We start from the raw sequence: 26,224 nt of genomic DNA, 5'->3' as shown, positions 1-26,224 counted from the left end.
ACTGTGAACAAAAGTCCCACAAGTTTTGACGCAGACTGCAGGTAAAATGTCAAAAGAATGAAGTGGTTTTATTTCTTGCCACTTTTCAGTCAAATGATGAACCAATTATGCCAGCACCCTGCCCTGGTATAAGTTGCTGTGCATTTCTGAAGGATAAGCTCGGCAGTTTGTATAAAAACCAAGAAACAGATTACCAAAAGTTTTGAAAGAAAAAGTATAAAAAATGTGAGACTGCATTGGAAGGTAAGTGGGATGATTTCAGTGTCCATACATCAGCGTTAAACTTGCTTGAGGACTACAAGGAGGGAAGTTACATTAGAATGAGTTGGATTCAGGACTTTGAAGCACTGATTCAAAAGTTGTGAATGGCATAGTCATTATTGAGGAGAACTGCGACAAAATTCAAAAAAACCAATGAAATTTAGGCAGAGGGTGTGTAGTTGACTAATAAACTTGAATAGAAGTAAATATAAGGTGGTTAATTTTGGTAGAAAGAATACAGAGACTGCACTCTCAGGAATCACTGAGAGGCTACAGCACAGAAGGCGGCTCATCATTCCATCAATTCCATGCCGGCTATATGCAAGAGAAGTCTAGGTAGTCCCACTCCTACATGCTGCAACGTAAATGTTTACATAGAACTAAGAACAGGAGCTTCAGCCCACAATATCTGCACCAAACATGATGCCAAATTAAACTAAATCGCTTCTGCCTGCACATGATCCATATCCCTCCACTCCCTGCATATTCATGCGTCTATCTAACAGCCCCTTAAATGCCACTAATGTATCTGCTTCCACCACCACCCCTGGCAGCCCGTTCCAGGCACCCATCACTCTCTGTGCAAAAAAATTGCCACAGAAATCTCCTTTAAACTTTCCCCCTCTCACTTTAAATGCTGCCTCTAGTATTTGACACTCCTGCCCTGGGAGAAAGATTCGTCTACCCTATCGATGCCTCTCATAATTTTATAAACTTCTATCAAGTCTCCCCTCAGCCTCTGACGCTGCAGTGAAAACAACATAAGTTTGTCCAACCTCTCCTTATAGCTCATACCCAGGCAGCATCCTGGTGAACCTCTTCTGCACCCTCTCCAAAGCCTCCACATCCTTCCTGTAATGGGGTGACCAGAACTGCTGACAATAAGTGAGATCATTGAACCAAGGGAACAAAACACTAAAGATAGCAGCACTGATTAATAAGGACATGAAATAAACAAAGACTGTGGAGGCAGAATTAAAAAGCTGAGATGTTAAACTTGACTAAAACATTAGTTAAGCAGCATTTCAGAATGAATATCTGCAGGGCCACAGGGGAAGACCAAGGCAACGGGACTGAGTGAATTACCCTACAAACATCCAGCATGGACTCAATGGGCTGTAACAATTCTATGATCCTGGCCACAGGAGAAAATGTAAAAAGGATTTACCAGAACGATATCAGACCTCTGGGTTCATGCTCATCAGAAAAGGTTGAACACGTTGAGGTCCTTTGGGAAGAGAAAGACTGAGAGGTCTTTCGAATTATGAAAGGGTTTGATAAGCGAGATTCAGGGAAAATGTTTCTACTTGTAAACAAGACCAGAAATAAGTCCCAATAATATGAGAACATCCCAAATAAATCCAAATCAGGAGAAACCTCAAATCCCAGAGAGTTGTTAGAAATAATATTCATTTTGAGGCAAATTGCACAGATGTATTTAAGTGGGAGCAAGATAAATACAGGAGGATGCTGAGAACAAGGAATACATTGACGGAGTGAGATGAGGAAATGTTGGAGCAAAATCAATGACTGGAATCTGTTGCGAGGAACTGTAAACTCTGGGAGCCTGCAAAGAGTGCACACAGGTCTATGTATGTAGATTTACAGGGCAGGGTTGGGGGTGGGGGTGGTGGGGGAGTGCAGATGATGACAAAATGAGTGACAAAGGTGCCTTTCTTACAGATGATCAGCCTGTTAGCACCGCACATTAGCTCTTTAGGTTAAGTATCCAGAATGCATCTCAAAGAGAGGATTAGTGTCCAATTGCCCATTGGATAAGTGTGTAGCTGTGGAATTTCAAGGACACTGGGGAGAAAACCAATATTTTAAATATAAACATGTTTAAATTAAATATGTTTTTTTATGGTTTCTGACACAGCTGGGATTCTTCCCTTAAATTACCGTCTCCTAATCATTTCCTGCCCCCGCTAATCTCCACCTAAGTCTGTTGCTATTAGAAAACACCAGTTCATATTTTGTAACATTAATTAATTAATTGGAATCTGTACTTGAAGTCAGATACCTTTGAATGGTGTTGGCTAACGTGGAAGCACGTCCTATTCCCCTCACTTTGACAGTCAAGACCATTGACAGGCATACAGTTTTATTCTCCAGGGATCACAGCAAGGGTCCCCAGCTCTCCCAGAAGCTGGTGCCAACTCAATTAGTGATTTCACACAGCCTATTAACGCCTCACACAAAGAGAGGCAGACCCAGTCTATTAATTGAATAGGTTGCTGTCGTACTCTGGCAATCCTGTATTGCAATGGTCTGATGCCACTGTAACTGCATTGTTCTCAGCACAGTTTAACGAATGAGCATCTCAAACAGAGGGCTGGTGTCCAATTACTCATTGGGTAAGTGTGTAGCTGTAGACAAGTGCAAGGTGGGCCTCTCATCAAAGTATGTAACTAAAACTACGAATAAGTAAATCAAAATGGTTGTAGCCTGGATATAAGCCCTAATTTAAATACCCAATGAGAATGTGGAATTGGGAGCAGAATATTTACCTCCAACCTCCTCAACATTTTGATCAAACTTCAACATTCAGGAGAGAGGTTAGGTGATTTGTAAACATTTAACCGTCGGCACCTGATGAACTCTTTTGGATCCCAACCTCATTTTAACTCTACGGTGGTCAAGACACAGGCAGTGTGGCCCATGCAAAGCGGAACAGTGGCTAAGTTAGTCAAGCCACTGCCTCACAGCACCAGAGACACGGGTTCAATCCTGACCTCAGGTACTGTCTGTGTGAAGTTTGTATGCTCTCCCTGTGACTGCAAGAATTTCCTCCGGGTGCTCTGGGTCCCCCCACATCCCAAAGGTGTGCAGGTTGGTGGGTTGATGGTAGGGTCAACAAAACAAAAGGGCTGGTCATTGACTTCAGGAAAGGGGGCAAAGGGGGCAGTGAACATGCTCCTGTTTACATCAGTGGTGCTGAGGTCGAGAGGGTTGAAAGCTTCAAGTTCCTAGGAGTGAATGTCACCAATAGCCTGTCCTGGTAGTGGACCTGGTAATAGTCCTGGCACCAGCACCTCTACTTCCTCAGGATGCTAAAGAAATTTGGCATGTCCCCTTTGACCCTCATCAGTTTTTACAGATGCACCATAGAAAGCGTCCTATCTGGATGCATTACAGCTTAGTACGGCAACTGCTCTGCCTGTGACCGCAAGAAACTGCAGAGAGTTGTGGACACAGCTCAGCACATCACATCACAGAAACCAGCCTCCCTTCCATGGAGTCTGTTTACATTTCTCGCTGCCTCAGTAAAGCAGCCAACATAGAACATCATAGAACAATTACAGCACAATTCAAGCCCTTCGGCCCACAAAGCTGTGCCGAACATGTCCCTACCCTAGGAATTACTAGGCTTACCCATAGCCCTCTATTTTACTCAGCTCCATGTACCTATCTAACAGTCTCTTGAAAGACCCTATCGTATCCGCCTCCACCACCATTTCCGGCAGCCCATTCCACGCACTCGCCACTCTCTGAGTAAAAAACTTACCCCTGACATCTCCCCTATATCTACTTCCCAGCACCTTAAACCTATGTCCTCTTGTGGCCACCAATTCAGCCCTGGGGAAAAGCCTCTGACTATCTACCCTATCAATACCTCTCATCATCTTATACACCTCAATCAGGTCCCCCCTCATCCTCCGTCTCTCCAAGGAGAAAAGGCCGAGTTCCCTCAACCTGCTTTCATAAGGCATGCTCCGCATTCCAGGCAGCATCCTTGTAAATCTCCTCTGCACCCTCTCTATGGCTTACACATCTTTCCTGTAGTGAGGCAACCAGAAATGAGCACAATACTCCAAGTGGGGCCTGACCAGGGACCTATATAGCTGCAACAATACCTCACGGCTCCTAAGTTCAATTCCCCGATTGATGAAAGACAATACACAATATGCCTTCTTAACCACAGAGTCAACCTGCACAGTCGCTTTGAGCGTCCTATGGACTCGGACCCCAAGATCCCTCTGGTCCTCCACACTGCCAAGAGTCCTACCATTAATACTATATTCCGCCAACATATTTGACCTACCAAAATGAACCACTTCACACTTATCTGGGTTGAACTGCATCTGCCACTTCTCAGCCCAACTCTGCATCCTATCTATGTCCCTCTGTAACCTCTGACAGCCCTCCAAACTATCCACAACACCCCCACCTTCGTGTCATCTGCAAACTTACTAACCCACCACTCTACTCCCTCATCCACGTCGTTATAAAGATCACAAATAGTAAGGGTCCCAGTACAGATCCCTGAGGTACACCACTGGTCACCGACCTCCACTCAGAGTACGACCCTTCAACAACCACTCTTTGCCTTCTGTGGGCCAGCCAGTTCTGGATCCACACTGCAATGTCCCCTTGGATCCCATGTCTCCTCACCTTCTCCATAAGGCTCATATGGGGTACCTTATCAAATGCCTTGCTGAAATCCATATACACTATATCTACTGCTCTCCCTTCATCGATGTGCTTAGTCACATCCTCAAAAAATTCAATCAGGCTCGTAAGGCAGGACCTGCCCCTAACAAAGCTATGCTGACTATTCCTAATCACATTATACCTCTCCAAATGTTCATAAATCCTGCCCCTCAGGATCTTCTCCATCAGCTTACCAACCACTGATTTAAGACTCACTGGTCTATAATTTCCTGGGCTATCCCTACTCCCCTTCTTGAATAAGGGAACAACATCCGCAACCCTCCAATCTTCCGGAACCTCTCCCGTCTCCATGGACGACACAAAGATCATCGTCAGAGGCTCCGCAATCTCCTCCCTCGCCTCCCACAGCAACCTGGGGTACATCTCATCCGGTCCCGGCAATTTATCTAACTTGATGCTTTCCAAAAGTTTCAGCACCACCTCTTTTCTAATATCTACATGTTCAAACTTTTCAGGCCACTGCAAATCCCCACTACAATCCCCCGGATCTTTTTCCGTGGTGAATACTGACGTAAAGTATTCATTAAGTACCTCCGCTATTTCTTCCGGATCCATACACACTTTCCCACTGCTGCACTTGATAGGCCCTATCCTTTCGCAACTCATCCTCTTACTCTTCACATACTTGTAGAACGCCTTAGGGTTTTCCTTAATCCTGCCAGCCAAGGCCTTCTCATGTCCCCTTCTGGCTCTCCTAATCTCTTTCTTAAGTTCCTTCCTTTTAGCCTTGTACTCCTCCAGATCTCTAACATTACCTAGCTCTCTGTACTTTTGTATGCTTTTCTTTTCCTTTTGACTAGATTTATTATAGCCTTCGTACACCATGGCTCCTGTATCCTGTCATGACTCCCGTCTCATCGGAACATGTCTCTGCAGAGCTCCCCACAAATATCCCCTGAATATTTGTCACAAATCTTCCGTAATTTTCCCAGAGAACATCTGTTCCCAATTTAATCTTCCTATTTCCTGCCTGAGAGCCTCATAATTCCCTTTACTCCAAGTAAACACCTTTCTAGCCTGTATGTTCCTATCCCTCTCCAGTACTAACATAAAGGAGATAGAATTATGATCACTATCACCAAAATGTTCACCCACTGAGAGATCTGACACCTGACCGGGTTTATTACCCAATATCAAATCAAGCACAGCCTCTCCTCTTATAGGTCTATCTACATACTGTGTCAAGAACCCTTCCTGAACACACCTAACAAACTCCACCCCATCTAAACCCCTCACTGTCTGGAGATACCAATCGATGTTTGGGAAATTAAAATCCCCCATCACAACAACTCTGTTATTCTCACACCTTTCTAGGATCTGCTTCCCTATCTGCTCCTCAATAACCCTGTCACTATTGGGCAGCCTATAAAAAACACCCAGTACCGTTATCGACCCCTTCCTGTTCCTAACCTCCACCCACAGAGATTCTGTAGACAATCCCTCCTTTTCCGCAGCCGTGACACTATCTCTGATCAACAATGCCAGTCCCCCACCTCTCTTGCCTCCCTCCCTGTCCTTCCTGAAACATCTAAAACCGGGCACTTGAATCAACCATTCCAGCCCCGGATCCATCCAAGTCTCCGTAATGGCCACCACATCATAGCTCCAAGTATCGATCCAAGCTCTAAGCTCATCCGCCTTGTTCACAACACTCCTTGCGTTAAAATAGACACATCACAAGCCTGTCTGAACACGTCCCTTCTCTATCACCTGCCTATGGTACTTACTCCTAGCCTCTATTTGAGAGCCAAACACCTCTTCCCCAGTCTCTCCAGTACGGATCCCACCCCCAACAATTCTAGTTTAAACTCTCCCCAGTAGCCTTAGCAAACCTCCCCACCAGTATGTTGGTCCCTCTGGGATTCAAGTGCAACCCGTCCTCTTTGAACAGGTCATACCTGCCCCAAAAGAGGCCCAATGATCCAGAAAACTGAATCCCTGCTCCTTACTCCGATCCCTCAACCACTCATTTAACCTCCTCCTCATTCTGTTCCTATACCCACTGTCGCTTAGCACAGGCAGTAATCCGGAAATTACTACCTTTGAGGTCCTGCTTCTCAACTTCCTTTCTAATTCTCTATAGTCTCTTTTCAGGACCTCATTCCTTTCCCTACCTATGTCGTTGGTACCAACATGTACCACGGCCTCTGGCTGTTCTCCCTCCCCCTTCAGGATATCTTGGACACGATCAGAAACATCCCGGACCCTGGCACCTGGGAGGCAAACTACCTTCTGAGTTTCTTTCTTGCGTCCACAGAATCACTTGTCTGTCCACCTAACTATAGAGTCCCCTATCACTAGTGCCCTCCTCACTCCTTCCCTACCCATCTGAGTCACAGGGCTGGGATCTGTGCCAGAGACACTGCCACCGTTGCTTCCCCCAGGTAGGCTGTCTCCCCCAACAGTACTCAAGCAGGAGTACTTATTGTCAAGGGGTATAGCCACAGGGGTACTCTCTAGTACCCGACTCTTCCCTACATAATCAAAGACCCCAACAACCCCAGACATTCTCTCTTCTCCCCCCTCCCATCGGGCAGAAGATACAAAAGTCTGAAAGCACGTACCACCAGGCTCAGGGACAGCTTCTATCCTGCTGTTATAAGACTATTAAATGGTCCCCTAATACGCTTAGACGGACTCCTGACTTCACAATCTACCTTGTTATGGCCTTGCACCTTATTATCTGCCTGCACTTTCTCTGTAACTGTAACACTTCATTCTGCATTCTGTTACTGTCTTCCCTTGTACAGCCTCAAATGCACTGATGTAATGAAATGATCTGTATGGATAGTATGCGAAACCAAGTTTTTCACTGTACCTTGGAACATGTGACAATGATAAACCAATTTACCGATTTAATTTGGCACTGCAAAATTCCCCATAGTGTGTCGGTGAGTGGTGGAGTCTGAGAGAATTGACACCAATGTAGACAGAATAAAAAATGCAATTGATACAGAATTAGTTTGATGGTGGGTGCAGCCTTGGTGGGCTGAAGGCAGCTTCCATTCTGAATCTTTCTAAGATTCTATGACACTAAAGCTGGCACCAAAGGCACGCGGGCAAGAAGAGGTCCAACAGGAAGAGTTCTCCAGGTCCCACAGGGGAAAGGACCCTGCCTCTGCCCAGCCCATCTGTCCTTTGCTCCTATCTTCCAGTACCCCTCTCTCCCTGAGCCACTTGTCTTAGCGACAGCGATCATTCCCTTGGTTCCTTGATGGCATGGGGCCATCTCTGATTGGGAGTATACCTAGTATTGATCAAATGATCCTCTGGCTCTAATTGTGTTTGTAAATAATAAAACAAAATAAAAAGCTTTTTTTATTAAATGAAATTCATAAAGACCCAGAAACTTCAGTAGAACAGAATTGGTTCTGGGCCCAAACCATGTGTGACTTGAGGTGAAGGAAGGGTGGAAGAGTCCAGGGATGGAGGTGTCCTATCAGGGCTAGGGTGGGGCAGGGAATGGATGGTGGAATCAGCAACCAGCTTCAGGACAAGGGTGCTGGGTGCATCAGCGATAAACATTGGGGTCAGTGAGTGTGGGACGGGAGAAGCAGTCTGTTTTGGGACTGGGAGCCTTGAGAAGGTGAAGGAGGGGGGAGTTGGGGATCATGGTCAGGCCAATCGGTGTTGAGATCAGGACCTCCACTGTGGGCATTTGGATGGGGGGGATCATTAGTGGGTGAGGAGCCCAAAGGACAGAACCAGTAGGATCCTGGTCTGGCTCTGCATCATGAAGACACAGCTGTCTCAAGAGTGAGCAACAATGATGGCTCCTGGAACAAGGTGAACTAACTTCCCCAGCAACCCCACACACAGGACAGAGAGTGATGCCATTCAATTCAGATCCAACACTGAGACTGTCTCATGCTGGGAAACACTTGGCTGAAATTCTGGATGGACTAGAAGTGACCCAGAACTGTTGTTTATTGCACTTCACTGACCAACAGCACTCTGTGATTTAATTTCTTGGCCACAGTCATTTAATGGTCCTAGTCATGGAGTCGTAGAATCATACAGCAGGGAAACAGGCCATTCGGCCCAACTTGTCGATGCCAACCAATGGGAACCCTTCCGTTTTAATCTCATTGCCCAGCACTTGGTCCGTAGCCCATTATGCCTAAGCAATTCAAATGCTCATCTTAAATGCTGTCAGCGAGCCAGATTCAACCATTCTCTCAGGCAGTGGATTGCCGGCCCTCACCACTCTCTGGGCGAAGAAGATCCCCCTCATATCCCATCTGAATCTCTTCCCCCCTACCCTAAACATATGTCCTCTAGTTTTATCTACCTCTGATACAGGGAAACATTTCCTGCAGCTTATCTTGTCTATACCTCTCAATTTTATTACTTCAATCCTGTCCCCATCTCTGCTACAGGGAGAACAGACCCAGCTTCCCCAGTCTCTCCTCATAGCTAAACTGCTCCATCCCAGGCAACATCCTGGTGAATCTCCTCTGCATCCTCACCAGCACTATCACATCCTTTCTATACCTTGGTGACCAGAACTGCTCACAGTACTCCAGCTGAGGTCTGACTAAAGTTTTATAAAATTGGACCATAACCTCCCTACTTTTGTATTCAATGCCCCGACTAATTAAGGCCAGTCTCCCACATGCCTCCCTAACCATGTTATCTGCTGTGTTGCCACCTTCAAGAATCAATCGAATGGCACTCTGAGGTCTCTCTGTTCCTCAATACTCCTGAGGTCCTGGACCTAGCCTCATTAGTACTCCCAAAATGCACCACCTCACATTTGTCTAAACTCCATCTGCGATCTCTCAGCCCATTGCACCAACAACCAACATCTCTCTGCAGCCTAAGACTACCTTCCACACTGTCAACAACTCTGCCAATCTCCATGTCATCTGCAAACTTACTGATCATGCCTCCCACAACCATATCTCAGTCATTCACGTATATTACAAACAGCAAGGGTCCCAACACCAATCCTTGTGGGACACCACTAGTCACAGCGATCCAAGTGTAAAAACAACCCTTTACCACCACCCTCTGTCTCCTATTACCAAGCCAATTTTGGATTCAGTTTGCTAATTTGCCGAGGATTCTATGGGTCCTATTCTTTTGAACCAGAGTCCCATGTGGGACCTTGTCAAAGGCTTTTCTAAAGTCCATGTAAATCACATCTGCTACCCTACCCTGATCAATGCACTTGTTACCTCTTGTGAATTTTCTCCCAAGAGTTGATCAAAGCAGTGTCCTGGTGATTAACATTTAACCACCAGAGATTCCAGACCACCCCAGATGGTTGGCAACTTGAGGCAACCACCTCCCGTGAGTTCAGTTACCTTTCTCAGACTCATTTCATTATCCTTGAGGTTTTCACACCAGGAGTAGCTACAATTAGGACAATTTTGTTTTCTCATGCGATACCTGTGATAAATGAGAGACACCAAATTACCGCAGTGAGGAGATCATTTTTATATGTTGAAACATTCACAGACTATAACTAATGAAAGGAAGACTCTATGAAATTTTTCCTTGGAGTGAAGCTTCTGATTCAATTCTCTCAGGACACAAAGAATTTGGGCAAAGGTAGCAACAAAATTCACAAAATTTTCAAGTTCATTGAATGGATGGAAAGCAGTGAGTTCCACACCTGATATTTCAACGTGCAGTCCCATCAAATATTAAGGCTTCCAATTTGTGATCTAACAAATTTTTAGAGAAGATACTCACCTTTCACTAAGCGCATGCATGAAGGTAGTCCACTGATTGCATGCACTTTGTGCATTCAATCTTATTGACTTCATTAGAACCAAATGTGGAGAACTGAATATTCAAGGTCAATATTCTTGTTCATATTTCGTTCAGTGATCAAAGACAAATTTCTCTCCAGGACAAAGTTCAAGATAAAGGACAGTTAAGCAATTAAAGTATCAGTGCATAAAACCTCTCCAACTGTTACCCCATAGAGATAGATTAAATTATTGTGTTCCCATGCTCATTATACTCTACTTGGAGATGTCAATTCAGATCCTGAATATGGATTTACACCACAAAGTTGCCCCTGACTCAGAAATCTTCATTGAGATACCAAAGGTTACAGAGAATGGGAAATAGGAACCTTTCCACCGGTGCAGTGGGTAGTGCTCCTCTGGGCCTGAAGCTGGAGAATGTTGTTGGAGCAGAGTGAAGGCAGCTCTGTCCTGCTTTCTGCTGGACCTTACCTGGTGCTTTCCAGCTGAGAGTTTCAACCAAGGGACTGAGGTGGTTGTTAAGCAATCCAGTGACACTACTCAGAATCAGAATCAGGTTTATTATCACTGACTTATATGTCATGAAAGTTGTTGTTTTGCAGCAGCAGTACAGTGCAAAGACATAAAATTACTATAAATTAAAAAATAAATAAATAGTGCAAAAAAAAAGGAATAACGAGGTAGTGTTCATGGGTTCATGGACCATTCAGAAATCTGATGGCAGAGGGGAAGAAGCTGTTCCTGAATCATTGTGTGGGTCTTCAGGAGACCTGGTCTCCTAGTAACGAGAAGAAGGCAGGTCCTGGATGGTGAGGGTCCTTAGTGATGAATGCTGCCTTCTTGAGGCTCCGCCTCTTGAAGATGTCCTCGATGGTGAGGAGCATTGTGCCCTTGATGGAGCTGGCTAAGTCTACAACCCTCTGTAGCCACTTCGAGACACTACTCGAAGAGGAGCATGGGACTTCTTCCCCCTCCCTATCGGGTTAGCATTGGTGTAGCAACTTACCTGGCCATTATTGCACTGCTGCTTGTAGGATCTCCCTACCTACAAATTGGCTGTCTTGACTATAGCTCGGAGGTATTCATCCCCTGTCATGAGCTTTGGGATGTCCCAAACCTCTTCCCTTAGTTATCCAACTCACCTGAAAGTGTTTGATTTTGACACTGGTAGGCTAAGATAGAAGGTGAACCTACCCTGGTGCAAAAGGAATTGGAACATAATGCCATAATTACTATTAATATTGTTGCTTGTGATACAAACCCACCTGTACATAATGCTTTGTAAAATTGAGGCAAATGGGGTGATGCCTATGCCAGCTCCAATCAGCACTGCATGTTCTGAGGTAAAGATTGTCCTAGTTGGAGTCCCGTACGGGCCATCAATGTAGCACTGGCAAGGAGCACAGAACATTCATTAATGAACGCACTTTCAGATGGAAACATTTGCTGAAACTGTACTGTTCCTTTTAAAGAGAAACAAAAGATAGTCAAATTTCTTGCCTGACACAAATGTTCTTTCCGATAAATATACGTTGGAATGTGGAAAACATTTCAGTTAGGAAAATGGAACAGAAGTGGGTGAATTAGCCCCTAAATCCTCTTCTGTCATTCAGAGAAACCTGGGCTGATCTGTGACCTAACTTCATAATCCCACATCCTATAATGCCTCAGGTTAAAAAAAATGAATAATAGGTTTAAAACTAACAGCTAACTTACAATCCCTTAAAGAGAATACCAGATTTCTATCATCCTTTGTAAGAGTGTTTCTTAATTTCATTCCTGAAAAGACTGGCTCTAAATTTACAATGTGCCCTCAGTCACTTCCTTGCTCCCTACTCTGAGTTCCCTTGGTCAAATCACCCTCAAACCCAAAGAATACAAGTATACTTTTTGTTGGCTTTCCTTGTAATTGAACCCTCAGAGCCCATTCATGAGTATGGTAAATCTACACGGCACTCCCTCCAAGGCCAGTTTAACTCTCCAAAGTGGCAGTGCCCAAAACTGCTCACAGTGATCTGGATCTGGTCTAACCAAGGCTTGGCCCAGGGGTAGCATAAACTCTTCATCAGTCTACAACTTCAACAACTCTCCTTCATCTTTTAACAACAATATATTGTGAGGTTGCAATTTTGTGAGGTTGCAGGAAGGAGGAAATAAGAAATAATTTTACTTTGTCAAAATATTGTTTGATTGTAAACAGCATCCTGGCCAGCCCTCATTCTTCTTCATCTGATTTGTTAATTTAATGGACATCTACTCTTCATATACATCATTATTTAACTTTATATTCATGCATCTTTTGACTGGCTATAATAGCTTGCATAAAGCATAAGACAAATTCACACAAACCAAAATTATTATCTCAAAGCTCAAGCTTATTCGTGAGTCTTTGAGTTAATAAATGCAGCCAAACATTACCCTCACATGTAAATCACTAACAAAGCCACTGGCATTATACCTTAGCATCATTTTAGTATCTCAGCACCATAGAATTTACACTGATGCTTTGGTGCAGAATTGAAGGAGTGCTGTTTTGACAGATGTCTACCTATTTATGAAATGTTAAGTATATATGAAAGATAAGAAATAGGAACAGGAGGAGGCCATATGGTCCCTCAAGCCAGCTTCATCATTCAAATCATATTAACCAGGTAACTCCACCAGTTAAACTCGTTAAACTGAATCTCCACCTAGCTTTTTGATAGCTCTGTTAAATGTTAATTATCTTATGACATCTCATAAAGAGCCGAGAATTCTCCTGGTATCCTGGCGAACGTTATTCCTTTAACCTAACCAAAACCAGCTGGTCACATTTCCTTGTTTGATCTTGCTGGGTTTGAAAATTACTTTTTTTTTTGTATACATGAAAATAATGACATAAGTTAAGATAATTTATTGTGTATCAGAAACACTTTCATTTTCCTGAAAGATGTGCTAATGTGCTAGAGAATCTATTTTTAATATTAGGTTTTTCTTTACCTTAATGTTGCAGTATTGATGATTCTCACCCAGCCTTGTAGAGACCTTAAAAACAAGATTAGTCATGGCTGAATTGGTGACATTGAAGCACTCTGCAGATTCAACAAGTCTTCTTTTCCCTCCTGTAATTTTCCCTCTTTCTTGGTGAAACTATTCATCGTGAGGGTAGGATGATTCTATGGATGGCCATTGCCTTCCTGCACTTCTAGAAAACAGGCATGTTTTATCGGTGAGTGTGGAATGTACTGGAGCCGAGGCGAACTCCAACTGTACCTTAATCTCCTCACATGCACTTCCACCAACAATGACCAGGGCCAGGGGTGGTGATACATTGTGTCTGTTTTCCTCTCCTTGCTTCTGACGTGTGGGGGTCAGCTGTGACAGCATAAGAAATGGAACTCGAGTTGGCCATTCAACCACTTGTACCTGCCCATCATGCCCCTTAATATCCAAAAATCGACTGACTTCCCTCTTGAATACACTCTGCAAATGAGCTCCCACAGCTCCTAGGCAGAGACGTTCAAAGATTCACCACCCTCTGGGTGAAGAAATTTCTTCTCATCTCAGCCTGGAATGGCTGACTCCTTATTCTGAGATTGTGACTTGTAGTTTGAGACAGCTCAGCCAGGAGCAGCACTATCCCTGCATCTCCCCTGTAAAGCCCTGTAAGAGTTCTGCATATTTCAATGAGATCACCTCTCCATCTTAGAAATTTTAGGAAGTGCAGGCCCAGACTGCTTAATCTCCCTTTAAGGGACAATCCCTTCCTCCACCCCTCAACCCTCTTTATTACAAGTATATCCTTCCTTTGGTGGGAAGACCAGACCTGCGCACAATGTTCCAGGGATGGTCTCGCCATCACTCTACATTGTTGCAATAACTATAGTGCACTAATTCAGCACAGTCCAGGCTTTGAAGCTGTGCATCTTTCTGTGCTTTGTTCTTGGGTGAGTTATCCATTAAGTAGTTGGGGTTGGGGTTGGGGTTGGAATTAGGGTTGGGTAAAATTGGTAAATTGGTTTCTTGTTGTCGCATGTTACTGAGGTACAGTGAAAAAGTTGTCTTGCTTACCGTTCATACAGATCCATTCATTACACAGTGCATTGAGGTAGTACAAGGTAAAACAATAACAGAATGCAGAATAAAGTGTTACAGTTACAGAGAAATTGCAGTGCAGGCAGACAATAAGGTGCAAGGTCATAACGAGGTAGATTATGAGGTCAAGAGTCCATCATATCATACTAAGGAACTGTTCAATAGTCTTATAACAGTGGGATAGAAGCTGTCCTCGAGCCTGGTAGTATGTGCTTTCAGGCTTTTGTATCTTCTGCCCGATGGTAGAGGGGAGAAGAGAGAATGTCCGGGTGGGTGGGGTCTTTGATTATGCTGGCTGCTTTACTGAGGCAGCGAGAAGTACAGACAGAGTCCATGGAGGGGAGGCTGGTTTCAGTGATGTGGTGAGCGGTGTCCACAACTCTCTGCAGTTTCTTATGGTCACTGGCAGAGCAATTGCCATACCAAGCCGTGATGCATCCAGATAGGATGGTTTCTATGGTGCATCAATAAAAATTGGGATTGTCACCTCTTTTAGCCACACTCCTGCAAATCCTCCTAACTTCCACTATCTAGCCATCAAAAGTTTCCTTTTGCTTTACATTTTTCAAAACTACCAAACCATGCTCAAAGAAAATAAGAAGCAGCTTTGTCTGCCCAGAACACCATTCAGGGTTATCCAGTGTCCTGGCCAACATTTACCCGTCAGCCACAAACACTGAAGACAGATGATCCGATCATCAACACACTGTCAGTTCCACTATATTATACTGTACAATGCCTTCAACTCAAAAGCCCTTCACTGGCGTAACGTTCGTTGGGACATTCTGACAGGGACAAGAAAGACACTAGAGGACAAGGCTGGTTTTGTTTGCCACCTTGTGGACAACTTCAGGATGTCAGATTCAGAATAGGATGGCATTTAACTAATGTAAGCAGAACTAAAGAGGAGGAAAGTACATTAAAATACAACAAAGAAAAGAATCATGATTAAAATACAGACATGAAAGCAGCTCCTCCTGGCAATACTGGCAAGAACAGTGTACATTTGGAGATGAAGTTACTTCGCTGCAGCACTAACAAACAAAGCAGGAAAACTTCTAATTCTTTGATGAACAACTGCCTCAGGCATTTCTCAGTTCCTGTTTAATTCATTATTTTTGGTTTTAGTTTTTTTTATGTTGTTTGCAAACTCCTATGATAAGTGGATTGGTGAGGGATCTAACTCTGATCCTTAAAATACCCTCTTCTTTTGGATACTAATACGGACCCACATACATTTCCAGAATTTTCTGGCAGTTAAGATGTCTGTGATTTTTTTTTCTCCCTTTTCATCTTAAGGTACTTAAAAAAACGGCAGTGTTTCAGTGACCTTGGATTTAACAAAAGCTTAGCCTGCAGAGGAGAGACAGCCGAGATTTCTGCATTCCAGTCTCTGGAGTGGGATATGAGCCCACAAACCTCCTGACTCAGAATTATTAATTAATAAATAAATCTAGAGTCAGCTGAAAAGCTCAGAAAACATTAGTTACAGAAATAATACCAACAGAGCTCAAAGTGTGACACTTACAACAGCTGCTAATGATTGTGTCTCAGAAGGCAGCGTATTCAAGTCCCACCCCACAGCACAAAGTTTTCAGCTTATGCCCCGGTACGGTACTAAGAGATTGCAGCAGTCTTGGGGGTGCTTTCTTTTGAATAATCTATTAAATTGGTTAGTGTACAAAATTAAAACACATGGGATTGAGGGTAATGGACTGACACGGACAGAGAACTGGTTGGCAGTCAGAAAACAAAGAGACAGAATAAACAGGTCCTTTCCCAAGTGGCAGGCAGTGACTAGTGGAGCAACACAGGATACAGTGCTTGAATCACTGCTATTCATGATATTTATTAATGACTTAGATGAGGGAATTAAATGTAATAACTTTAAGTTTGCAGGCAACACAAAGCTGGGTGTGAGTGTGAGCTTTGCAGAAGGTGCAGAGAGGTTCTGATGTGATTTGGACAGATTGAGGGAGTGGGCAAATATAGTATAATGTGGATAACTATGAGTTTATCCACTTAGGTGCACGAACAGGGAGGTAAAGTATTACCTAAATGATGACAGATTGGGAAAAGGGGAAGTGCAACTAGACCTGGGTGTCTTGTACACCAATCAATGAAATTGAGCATGCAGGTACAAAAGGCTCTTGAGAAAGCAGATGGGATGTGGGCCTTCATAGCAAGAAAAATTGAGGGTGTTGTTGGCCTGGTCGATATTTATCCTCCAATCACGATAGTGAAACCAGGTTTTATGGATGTTTGTGGGAGCTTGTTGTGCATGTTGGTTGCCCCTTTTACGGCTGTGATGTGCTTTTGAATACATTAGAAGTTTGAACAGTGCTACAAAACTGTATAATTTTCCTTTATTTTTTGTTTTGAAATAATTATTTAAAGGTGATTGGAGTGCTCCGTAATAGCAGCAGAATCTATATTACACATAGCAAGTGCTTTCCCCGAGATATTAGATACAAGCAGGATGCTAAGCGAGTGTTCAAGCATCCACAGACTTGGACTTTATTGGGTCTTTTACTTCTATATTAATTATTCATCCACAGGAATGCACTGAGGTATGAGAAAAGGACAAGAATGATTCTGTAATTCTTAGTAATAACATAGTATTTGTCACCAATTCATCCCAACTGCTGCACAGGTGTTTATGCACCTTACTCTTCTTACACATACCTCTCAACCCTGGTCTATGTCATACCTCCCTGGGTTGAGATCCATCTGCATCATCCAGCTTGACAGCGATTTCCAAGGGTTCACTCCGGCAGTGCAGGCCTTGTTTATATGATGTCAGCTCCACCTTATCATCCTTGTTGGTTGCTACTGAATCATTAGAGGCAGCTGAGTTTATCAAATGTTCCTAGAGATAGTAAAGCACAAATGGAGCATTCCCAATGGTGTAGGAAGGAGTGAGCATTAACTAGGAATGCACTAGATACAGGCCAGCATGCGGTTACAAAAGCATAGTAGCAGGCACATGCTGAGATGATGCCACAGGTATCATTAGATCTTGACTCATAAAATGGTTGTTACAACTCTTTTGATTTTTATTTTCATTAAAATCCATTGAAAGCAGACAACTACCTCACTCTCAGCCATTTTACATTATTGCACAGTGTTAGGATCTACTCCCCAGAGGCTGAAGCTCAAGTTATTTATCAGTGTCATCCGAATTTCTCAATATGCTGTTGCCTAGGAACACACAGGGAGCAGTAATATGTGCAAACTTAACATCACTTGACGTTATTTATGGTTCTCCTGGGATATCTCTCAGGCACTCCAGATGGTGGACTCCCACAACTGATTCATGAAAGCTGACCAAAAGTATTGTGAGCAGAAGGTGCAGAACATCATGTGCTTAAATAAAAGTGCTGGTGCATCATATAAGCTCAGTAAGGGTGAGGAGTAGTGATATTGTCATTTATTGCACATTGGAGTCTTAGATTTTTTTCTCCACTTTTCTAAGGATTTTTCACTTCTGATATCTGGCCTGGAGTGCAAAGGAAATTGAGAAGGGGTCTTACAGGAAGATGGGAACAGGGAAATAATTGACTCAAGGATGATATGTTGATATTCCAATTAGTTGGTCAGTGTTCCCTCTTGCAGCATGTCAACTATTCCTTACAGGCATAACACTAACTGCCAAATGCATCCAGATAGGAATAGAAATGTCAATATCTGTAGCTATGGGTCATAGAGTCCTGGAATCATACAACACAGAAACAGGGTCTTTGGCCCAACTTGTCCCTGCCAAAAAAGGTGTCTGAGCTAGTCCCATTTTCCTGCCTTTGGCTCATATCCCTCTAAACCTTCTCTATACATGTACCTGTCCAAATGTCTTTTAAATATTGTAATTGTACCTGCCTGCACAGCTTCCTCTGGCAGGTTGTTCCATATACCCAGCACCCTCTGTATTAAAAAGTTGCCCCTTAAATCTTTCCCCCTCATATTAAATCTATATTTTCTAGTTTTAGATCACCTTAATCTATTTCCTCTAGCTTCAGGGCAGGCAAGGTAGTGTAGCAGTTAGCATAACGCTATTACAGTGCCAGCAAACTGGGTTCAATTCTGGCTGCTGCCTGTAAGGAGTTTGTACATTCTCCCTGTGTCTGCGTGGGTTTCCTCCGGGTGCTCCGGTTTCCTTCCACATTCCAAAGACGTACGGGTTAGGAAGTTGTGGGCATGCTATGTTGGCGCCAGAAGCGTGGCGACACTTGCGGGCTGCCCCCAGAACACTCTACACAAAAGATGCATTTCACTGTGTGTTTCAATGTACATGTGACTAAATAAAAAATCTTATCTAGATCATCTTAAATCTATATTCTCTAGTTTTAGATCACCTTCAACCTATTTCCTCTAGTTTTAGATAACTTTAAATCTACAGTTTTAGATCACCTTAACCCTAGTTTTAGACAGAGTTTGACAGAGTAAGAAAGTTGATTTCTCACTCAAATGTGTGGATGGTGAAAGCTGCGTAATATGAAAGAGAAAAGGAGGGAAAGGACAGACTCGTTTGAAAGATGCTGTTGGCAAACCTTACTCAACATCCATGGACAGGGAAAATAGCCAACCATTCAGTTCTGGGCCAAATAAAGCCAACATTTCTTAAAGGCCATGACCCTCACGCAGAAAAGAACGTACTCCGGACATGATGTAGATGGTGGCGAATCTCTGGAACTCTCTACACCGGAGATTTGTGGAGACTGCATCATTGCAGGGAATTTAATGAGGAAGTAAAGAAATTTTTGAAAAATCCCGGAAATGAGGGCTGTGGAGAACTGGCATAGAAGGGGAGATGAGGCCTGGGGCAGATCAGCCATGATCATATTGAATGGTGGGGCAGGTTTGAGGGGCTGAATGGCCTACTCCTGCTCCTATTTTCTTGTGTTCTTATGAAGCAGGGAAACGTTGCAATAGAGAGGATGTCAATGCCGAGTAAAGTGGGAAGAAACAGAAGACAATGATTGTAAACAAGATGGGGTGGAACTTTAGAATATAGCTGGTGTCAGGGATTCTTGGAGGGAGTTTGCTCACGGAATAGGCAGGAATTGACACTGATCCAATAGCACCTACCAGGCTCTGTGTCTGGTGTTGGCCTATTGAGTTTGGTTTGATTACCGGAGCAAATTTCAGCTAGATCCCTTTGTTAGCGGTTAAGAGTGGCAAAGCTGTCATTACTGGATTGTTCGTAAAGCAATGGTAATGATAGAGTTGTCAGAGTTAAATCTTAGCACAAAGTTGACCCACTAAGAACTGAAATAGGAATTAATTACTTCAATCATAAAAAAGATGGAAAATTGTCAACTTTTGAAAACAGCATTAGTCTGTGAGCAAGAACTAATTTGTAAAGCTAAAGCTTTGGCGAGGAACCAGAAAACAACACAAAGGGAGGTGCAGACCTGTCCACATTTCTGGTGTTTTTTGTTCCTCAGGTTTCTCGTCAGCCTCTTTGGCTCATTGCCCGGTTGTCCAGGTAGACGGAAGTATTCGTACAGTTGGTTGGTCCACTGGCCAAGGGATCTGATGTGAAGCCAAATAGTGTCTGTGGATTAAAGTAACTGCAAGCATCACAAATACCATCCCTCTTCTTTCCAGCAACCATTGAGATTCAATAGTCATAAAAAACTGCCACTAGATGTTGCTCACTGCACATGGTAAGAAATGAAGTTGACAAACCATCATCCACACAACCTTCTGTGGAATATTCACACCTCTCTAACACTGGTAAGTGAGACAGTTGTTTGGTCACTTACTTCAAAGTTATAGTTATTTTCAAACCAATTACAGATTGCATAAGCAGAGCTCCTTCACCCAATCTTCTGAAAAACATAGAGACGTTCTCTGATCAGGTTGATCTCATCGAAGTGGGAACAAAGATATTATGGGCAGGTTCTGGGTTACAGGTTGGGGGGGCTACCTATTGATCACTGCTGGAAACTACGTGGCTAAAATACCCCGGCTGAAAGGTCTGCCGGTATTCACTGCTGACAACAAATCAATCAAAGCCCACAGGCATGCACGCTCTAAAGGTGAGAGGAATAGAGAGAGTGGACAGCCAGCGCCTCTTTCCCAGGGCACCAATGTTCAATACAAGAGGGCATGGCTTTAAGGTAATGGGTGGGAAGTTCAAGGGAGATATCAAAGAAAGGTTTTTTACCCAGAGAGTGGTTGGGGCATGGAATGCGCTGCCTGAGGCAATGGTGGAGGCAGGTACATTGGTCAAATTCAAGAGATTACTAGATAAGTATATGGAGGAATTTAAAATAGAGGGATATGTGGGAGGAAGGGGTTAGTCTTAGGTGAGGTTTAAAGGTCGGCACAACATTGTGGGCTGAAGGGCCTGTATTGTGCTGTACCGTTCTATGATTTATGATCTATGAAGATGAGTAGACCTACAGTGGTAAATCCTCACATATTTCCACAGGAAACATCAGAGCCAAACAGACCAATGAGTTCCAAGCTCAATGTTATGCTTCAATGAAAACAGAGATTGCATGAGTTATTCAGAAAGCATTTTTCCATTCTGAGTGAGGGTCACCAACTTGAAATATTAGCTTTGTTTCTTTCTCCACACCTGCTGCCTGCCTTGCTGAGTCCTTCCAGCATTTTCTGTTTTAATTTCAGATTTTCAGCATCTGCAGATTTTGCCTTTTAATTCTCTGCTTTGTTCTAAGTTAATTGAGCTCAGTTTCAATTGTAGCAGAGGTTCGTCTATTGGCCACAGGACCCATGGGTGAGTCAGAAGAAAACCAATCAGGAGTCACCCTGAATGTTGATCAGGGTCACAGCTAGGTGGAGCCAGGATGCAAAGTAATGATATGATCATTCCAACAAAAGATAAATTCCCTCTGGTGTTGCATGTGAAAGTGGAAAGATTCAACAGCTTATAAGGTATAGTGAAGGCAGACAAGTCATCAGAGAAAATTAGCAAGGAAATAGTTGTCAAAAAGAAATTAATGGTCACAGTTCAGCCCAGTTCAAGCATTGCTTTAGGGTTAGGCTTGCAGAGATGGAGGTGATTCCTATGATCACCACTTCAGGCTCCATGGACTAAACATACAACAAATACTGAACAAATAAAGCCCAGTGCCTGAATGATGCATGTGCCACTATTATTTTTCAGTAGGTTGTGAATAAGATAGGAGAGTAATTAGTAATAAGATTCACTTCAGACAGCAAGGCTTTACAGGGACAAGCAAATGCATGCAGCCTGTTTTGTTACACAGATTGGTTCAGTCTAACATTCCCTTTTCCAACCCTTCAACTTTCTCTCTCTCTACAGACACATCAATTTTTCCTTGAACCTGGTTCATTGTCTCTCCCAGGCAAATTATTGCAGTTTATCGTCCTTTGGGTACGAACTTCCATTTGGCATACGGCCCAGGTAATTTTCTCTGTCATAATCTAAAAATCCCTTGCATGAGTTGCCGTAAGGAACTTTTGTGGGTATAACCTGGAAAATGACTGACACAAGAGAGACTGCAGATGCCGGAAATCTGTAGCAGCGCACAAAATGCTGGAGGAACTCAGAGGGTCAAGCAGCATCTATGGAGGGAAATGGACAGTCAGGACTGGAAAGAGGGGAGATAGTCAGTACATAAAGGTGGGGGAAGGGGTGGAACTGTTGCTCGAAAATGACTGTTTGGCCACCACAAAGCTTCCTTTACTCAAGGTAGCCTATTCCAATTTACTTGATCTGCCATCAAAGCTGCACTGGAGGAACAACATCTTCTCACTTGTTCACAATAAAACTCAGCAGGTCAAGCAGCATCTGTGGAAAGAGAAACAATCAACATTTTGACTCTGAAACCCTTCATCAGAACTCCATACCTTGTTGTTCCGGAGCACTGCTGATTGTAAATGGATGCCACTCATACTTGGCAATCTCTGGGATGTTGAGGTATACATAGTCTCCTGGCTTGTAGTGGAAGAATGCTGACCTTTTGATTACTAGATGGGTTACCTAAACATTAAGAAAGGCATATCAAGAAAGACATTTCCATTAAAGTGTCATACACAAACATTTTTCCTCCAGTACCTACCCGTCACACTCCTACACATCACAACTCAGAGTGGGGGAATTTTTTACTGCTGGGTTATTGTGCTGACATGGATTGTATACTTATCTAATCTACTGCCCAATGAATTTTGCAGGTTAGCATTACTTGGAGTACGTCTCTTTAGACAAGAGGTGCTGGGACATAGGCAGAGCGTCAGTGACGGCTTATAGGAGCCAGATGGCACACAGGAATCAGAAAGAATGCAGCATTAAGGAGGTCTGGTAAAATTAAAGTTAATGGGAATCAGGAGGAAGCTGATTTGCTTCTTTAAGCGTAATTACTTTCTTAGAAGGTTAAGGAGGTTTTGGCTTGTCACTGAACACTCTAACAAACTTCGACAGATGTACTGTTGGAAGTATCCTGACTGGGTGCATCATGGTCTGGTACAGCAATTCGAATGTGCAGGAACGTAAGAAGCTGCAGAGAGTAGTGGACTCAGCCCAATACATCACGGGTACATCCCTCCCCACCATCGGTAGTATCTACAGGAGGCGCTGCCTCAAGAAGGCAACATCTATCATAAAGATCCCCACCATCTGGGCCATGCCATCTCCTCACAGCTACCATCGGGCAGGAGGTACAGAAGACCAAAGTCCCACACCACCAGGTTCAAGAGCAGCTACTTCCCTTCAACAATTCGATTCTTGAACCAACCGGCAAAACCCTAATCACTACAGTTTAGCAACACAATGACCACTTTGATCACTTCGCACTAAAGTGGACTTTTTTTGTTCTAATCGTGTCCTTTCTTGTAAAAATTGTGCAAAATTTATGTTCAATTTATGTTTTTCTTGTGAATGCTGCTTATCTGATGCTATGTGCCTGTGATGCTGCTGCAAGTCAGTTTTTCACTGCACCTGTGCACACATGGACTTGTGCATATGACGATAAACTCTACTTTGACTTTAGTTGTACCGAGCACTAGAGGAAGGTGGTTTTGGTTGTTGGAGGTCAATCATCCAGCCACAAGTGATCAATACAGGAATTCCATAGGACAGTGTTCTGGCCCACACTCTTCAGTTGCTTCATCAATGATGTTCCCTCCATCACAAATTCAGACATAGGGAAGGTTGCACACAACACATTCACGACTTCTCAAGCAACCCCTTGCCCACTTGCAGCAGGAACTGACAAGATTTAAGATCAGGATAATAAATAACAAGTAATATTCAAGCCACCCATGTATCAAGCAACAAGGGGGACTCAAACCACTTTCCATGGACAATCACCCATTCTCCCAACATCTACATTTTACCTCTGTTCAGCAGAGCTGAACCAACCGGATACATTTTTTTTAATATATCTTTATTAGTCACATGTACATTAAAACACAGTGAAATGCATCTTTTGTGTTGAGTGTTCTGGGGGCAGCCCACAAGTGTTGCCACGCTTCCGGCGCCAACATAGCATGCCCACAACTTCCTAACCAACGTCTTTGGAATGTGGGAGGAAACCGGAGCACCCGGAGGAAACCCACGCAGACACGGGGAGAATGTACAAACTCCTTACGGACAGCAGTGGGAATTAAACCTGGGTCACTGGCGCTGTAAAGCGTTACGCTAACCACTACACTACCATGCCGGTTTACGAGAACATATCAGGGCTGGGTATCTTGCAGTTAGCGACTCACCTGCTGATTGCCCAGAACCTTTCCACTATCTTCAAGACAAGTCTGGAGTGTCTGAAGTCCATCACACCCATTCACTTGCTAGGATGAGTACAGATCTGACACTACTCATGTCCAACACCATTCAGGTTAAATCAGACTGACTGAAGCACACTAAACCACCACCTTAAATAATTCCTCCTACCATTATTGCTGCAATGTGCATGATCCACACAATGCAATACCTCATCACATCAAGGGTTCTTAGGCTGTGTCTTCCAACCTGCCTGAAAGGAAAAGAGCAGCAGGTCCAGAGGAATATCACTAGTAGGGTTTCCCTCCAAGATACATCATCCAGATTTGGAAATATCAGTTCCTTCACCAGTGCTGGCCACCAGCACTATGGACGTATCTTCACCAGAAGGACTTCTGCAGTCCAAGAGACCAGCTCACCACCACCGCCTCAGGGGCAATTGGGAATGGACAATAAATGCTGCCCCTGCTGATGACATCCACATCCCTTGAAGGGATAACAAAGCAACCTGTGGCACATTAGCCAATTTTGGAACCTCACAATTCAGGGATGCACAAGAGCTCAGGATTAGAGGAATTTAGCTATGAAGGGATTTGAATAAAGGGAGACTTTTACAATGGAGATGTTGGCAGACTAGGACCGAGCACAGGGATAATGATGATTGGGATTTGGAATGAGTTAGGATATGGAGCAGCAGATTTTTGGGTGAAATTCAGGTCTTCCATAATCTGATACATTCTGGAAAAGATCCACTAGAGAGTGTTTATGAGCAGTAACATTGTTAGAATTGTCCCCCCATTAAACAAAGAGTAATGAAGATTCCACCATCACACAGAGGTCAAGCTTTATGCAATTCAGCATAGATGAGGGTGAAGATTGTTCAGGTCTGTGCCACACATCAAGGTATATTTATCCACGGAACCAATATGTGAACTGAGGAAACTTGGGATGTTTGTCTTCATTGGCCATGGTATAGAATACAAGAGCTGAGATGTCACGTTACAGCTTTATAGAACACTGCTTAGGCCACACCTGGAGTATTATGTGCAGTTCTAGTCACCACACTATAAAAAAGGATGTGATTGTGCTGGAGAGGGTCCAGAGGAGATTCAAGGATGTGTCCTGGATTGGAGCATATTGGAGTTATAAGGAGAGACTAGATGGACTGGGTTTGTTTTCCCTGGAGCAGAGGAGACTGAGGGGTAATGTGATAGAGAAATATAAAATTATAAGAGGCATAGATAGGGTAAAGAGCAAAAATCTTTTTCCCATGGTGGAGGTGTTAAAGACAAAAGGGCATAGGTTTAAGGTGAGAGGTAGAAGGTTTAGAGGGGATCTGAGGTGGAATTATTTCACACTGAGCATGCCTGGGATCTAGAATGCACTGCCCGAAAATTTAAGAAGCATCTAGATGTGTACTTGAATCACCAAGACTTAGAAGACTATGGATCTAATTCAGGTAAGTGGGACTAGAGTAGACACATACAATGGACATGGTGGACCGAACAGTCTTCTTCTATGTTGTACAATTCTAAGACCCTAGACCTAGGCTCTAAAGCAGAGGAACAAAATATAAAAATCCAATGGTCCCAGTTATATATTATTGTATCTCCTCCGTCAACTTTCTCTTGTAAGATACTTTTGTTAGAAAGATAAACCACTGAATTTACAAAACTGCATGGCATTGAATCAGTAAGAATTCACTGTAGGACGTCAATGTAGAACAGATGTGCATATTATCAATAATTTCTTTTCAAGGTGGGAAAACGATCCAAGATGACTTATTTAACATTCAAACCCAACCATTCATTAGAGAGGTGGTGGAAGAGGCTCCTACCAGAGACTATTAATTAGGCTTCAGTTTCAAAAAAGCAAGCAGTCTGTTCCCAAAATTGTTCCAACACTCTTCTGCTCTGGTCTATTCATCCATCTTCTTCAGAGGCAGATGAATGTTGAGGTCCAATTGTACAAAGCACTAAGTTGAACAGGTGATGAGATAAATGAA

General features: G+C 43.4%; 1 protein-coding gene across 1 annotated transcript in view; it reads right to left on the bottom strand.

Annotated features, from left to right (window-relative positions):
* Positions 1-26,224, bottom strand: part of nox5 (NADPH oxidase, EF-hand calcium binding domain 5) — a 66,727-nt gene that overhangs the window by 12,729 nt on the left and 27,774 nt on the right. Inside the window, 6 exon segments of the mRNA XM_052040260.1 lie at positions 10,026-10,110; positions 11,702-11,826; positions 13,416-13,460; positions 17,221-17,379; positions 19,919-20,061; positions 22,350-22,482. Of these exon segments, the coding sequence (XP_051896220.1) occupies positions 10,026-10,110; positions 11,702-11,826; positions 13,416-13,460; positions 17,221-17,379; positions 19,919-20,061; positions 22,350-22,482 (690 nt within the window).

The sequence above is a fragment of the Pristis pectinata genome, chromosome 28 (assembly GCF_009764475.1).
Source record: "Pristis pectinata isolate sPriPec2 chromosome 28, sPriPec2.1.pri, whole genome shotgun sequence".
NCBI lineage: Eukaryota > Metazoa > Chordata > Chondrichthyes > Rhinopristiformes > Pristidae > Pristis > Pristis pectinata.
Note: the sequence above shows the minus strand (reverse complement) of the source record. Positions and strands in the feature narration are given on the sequence as shown.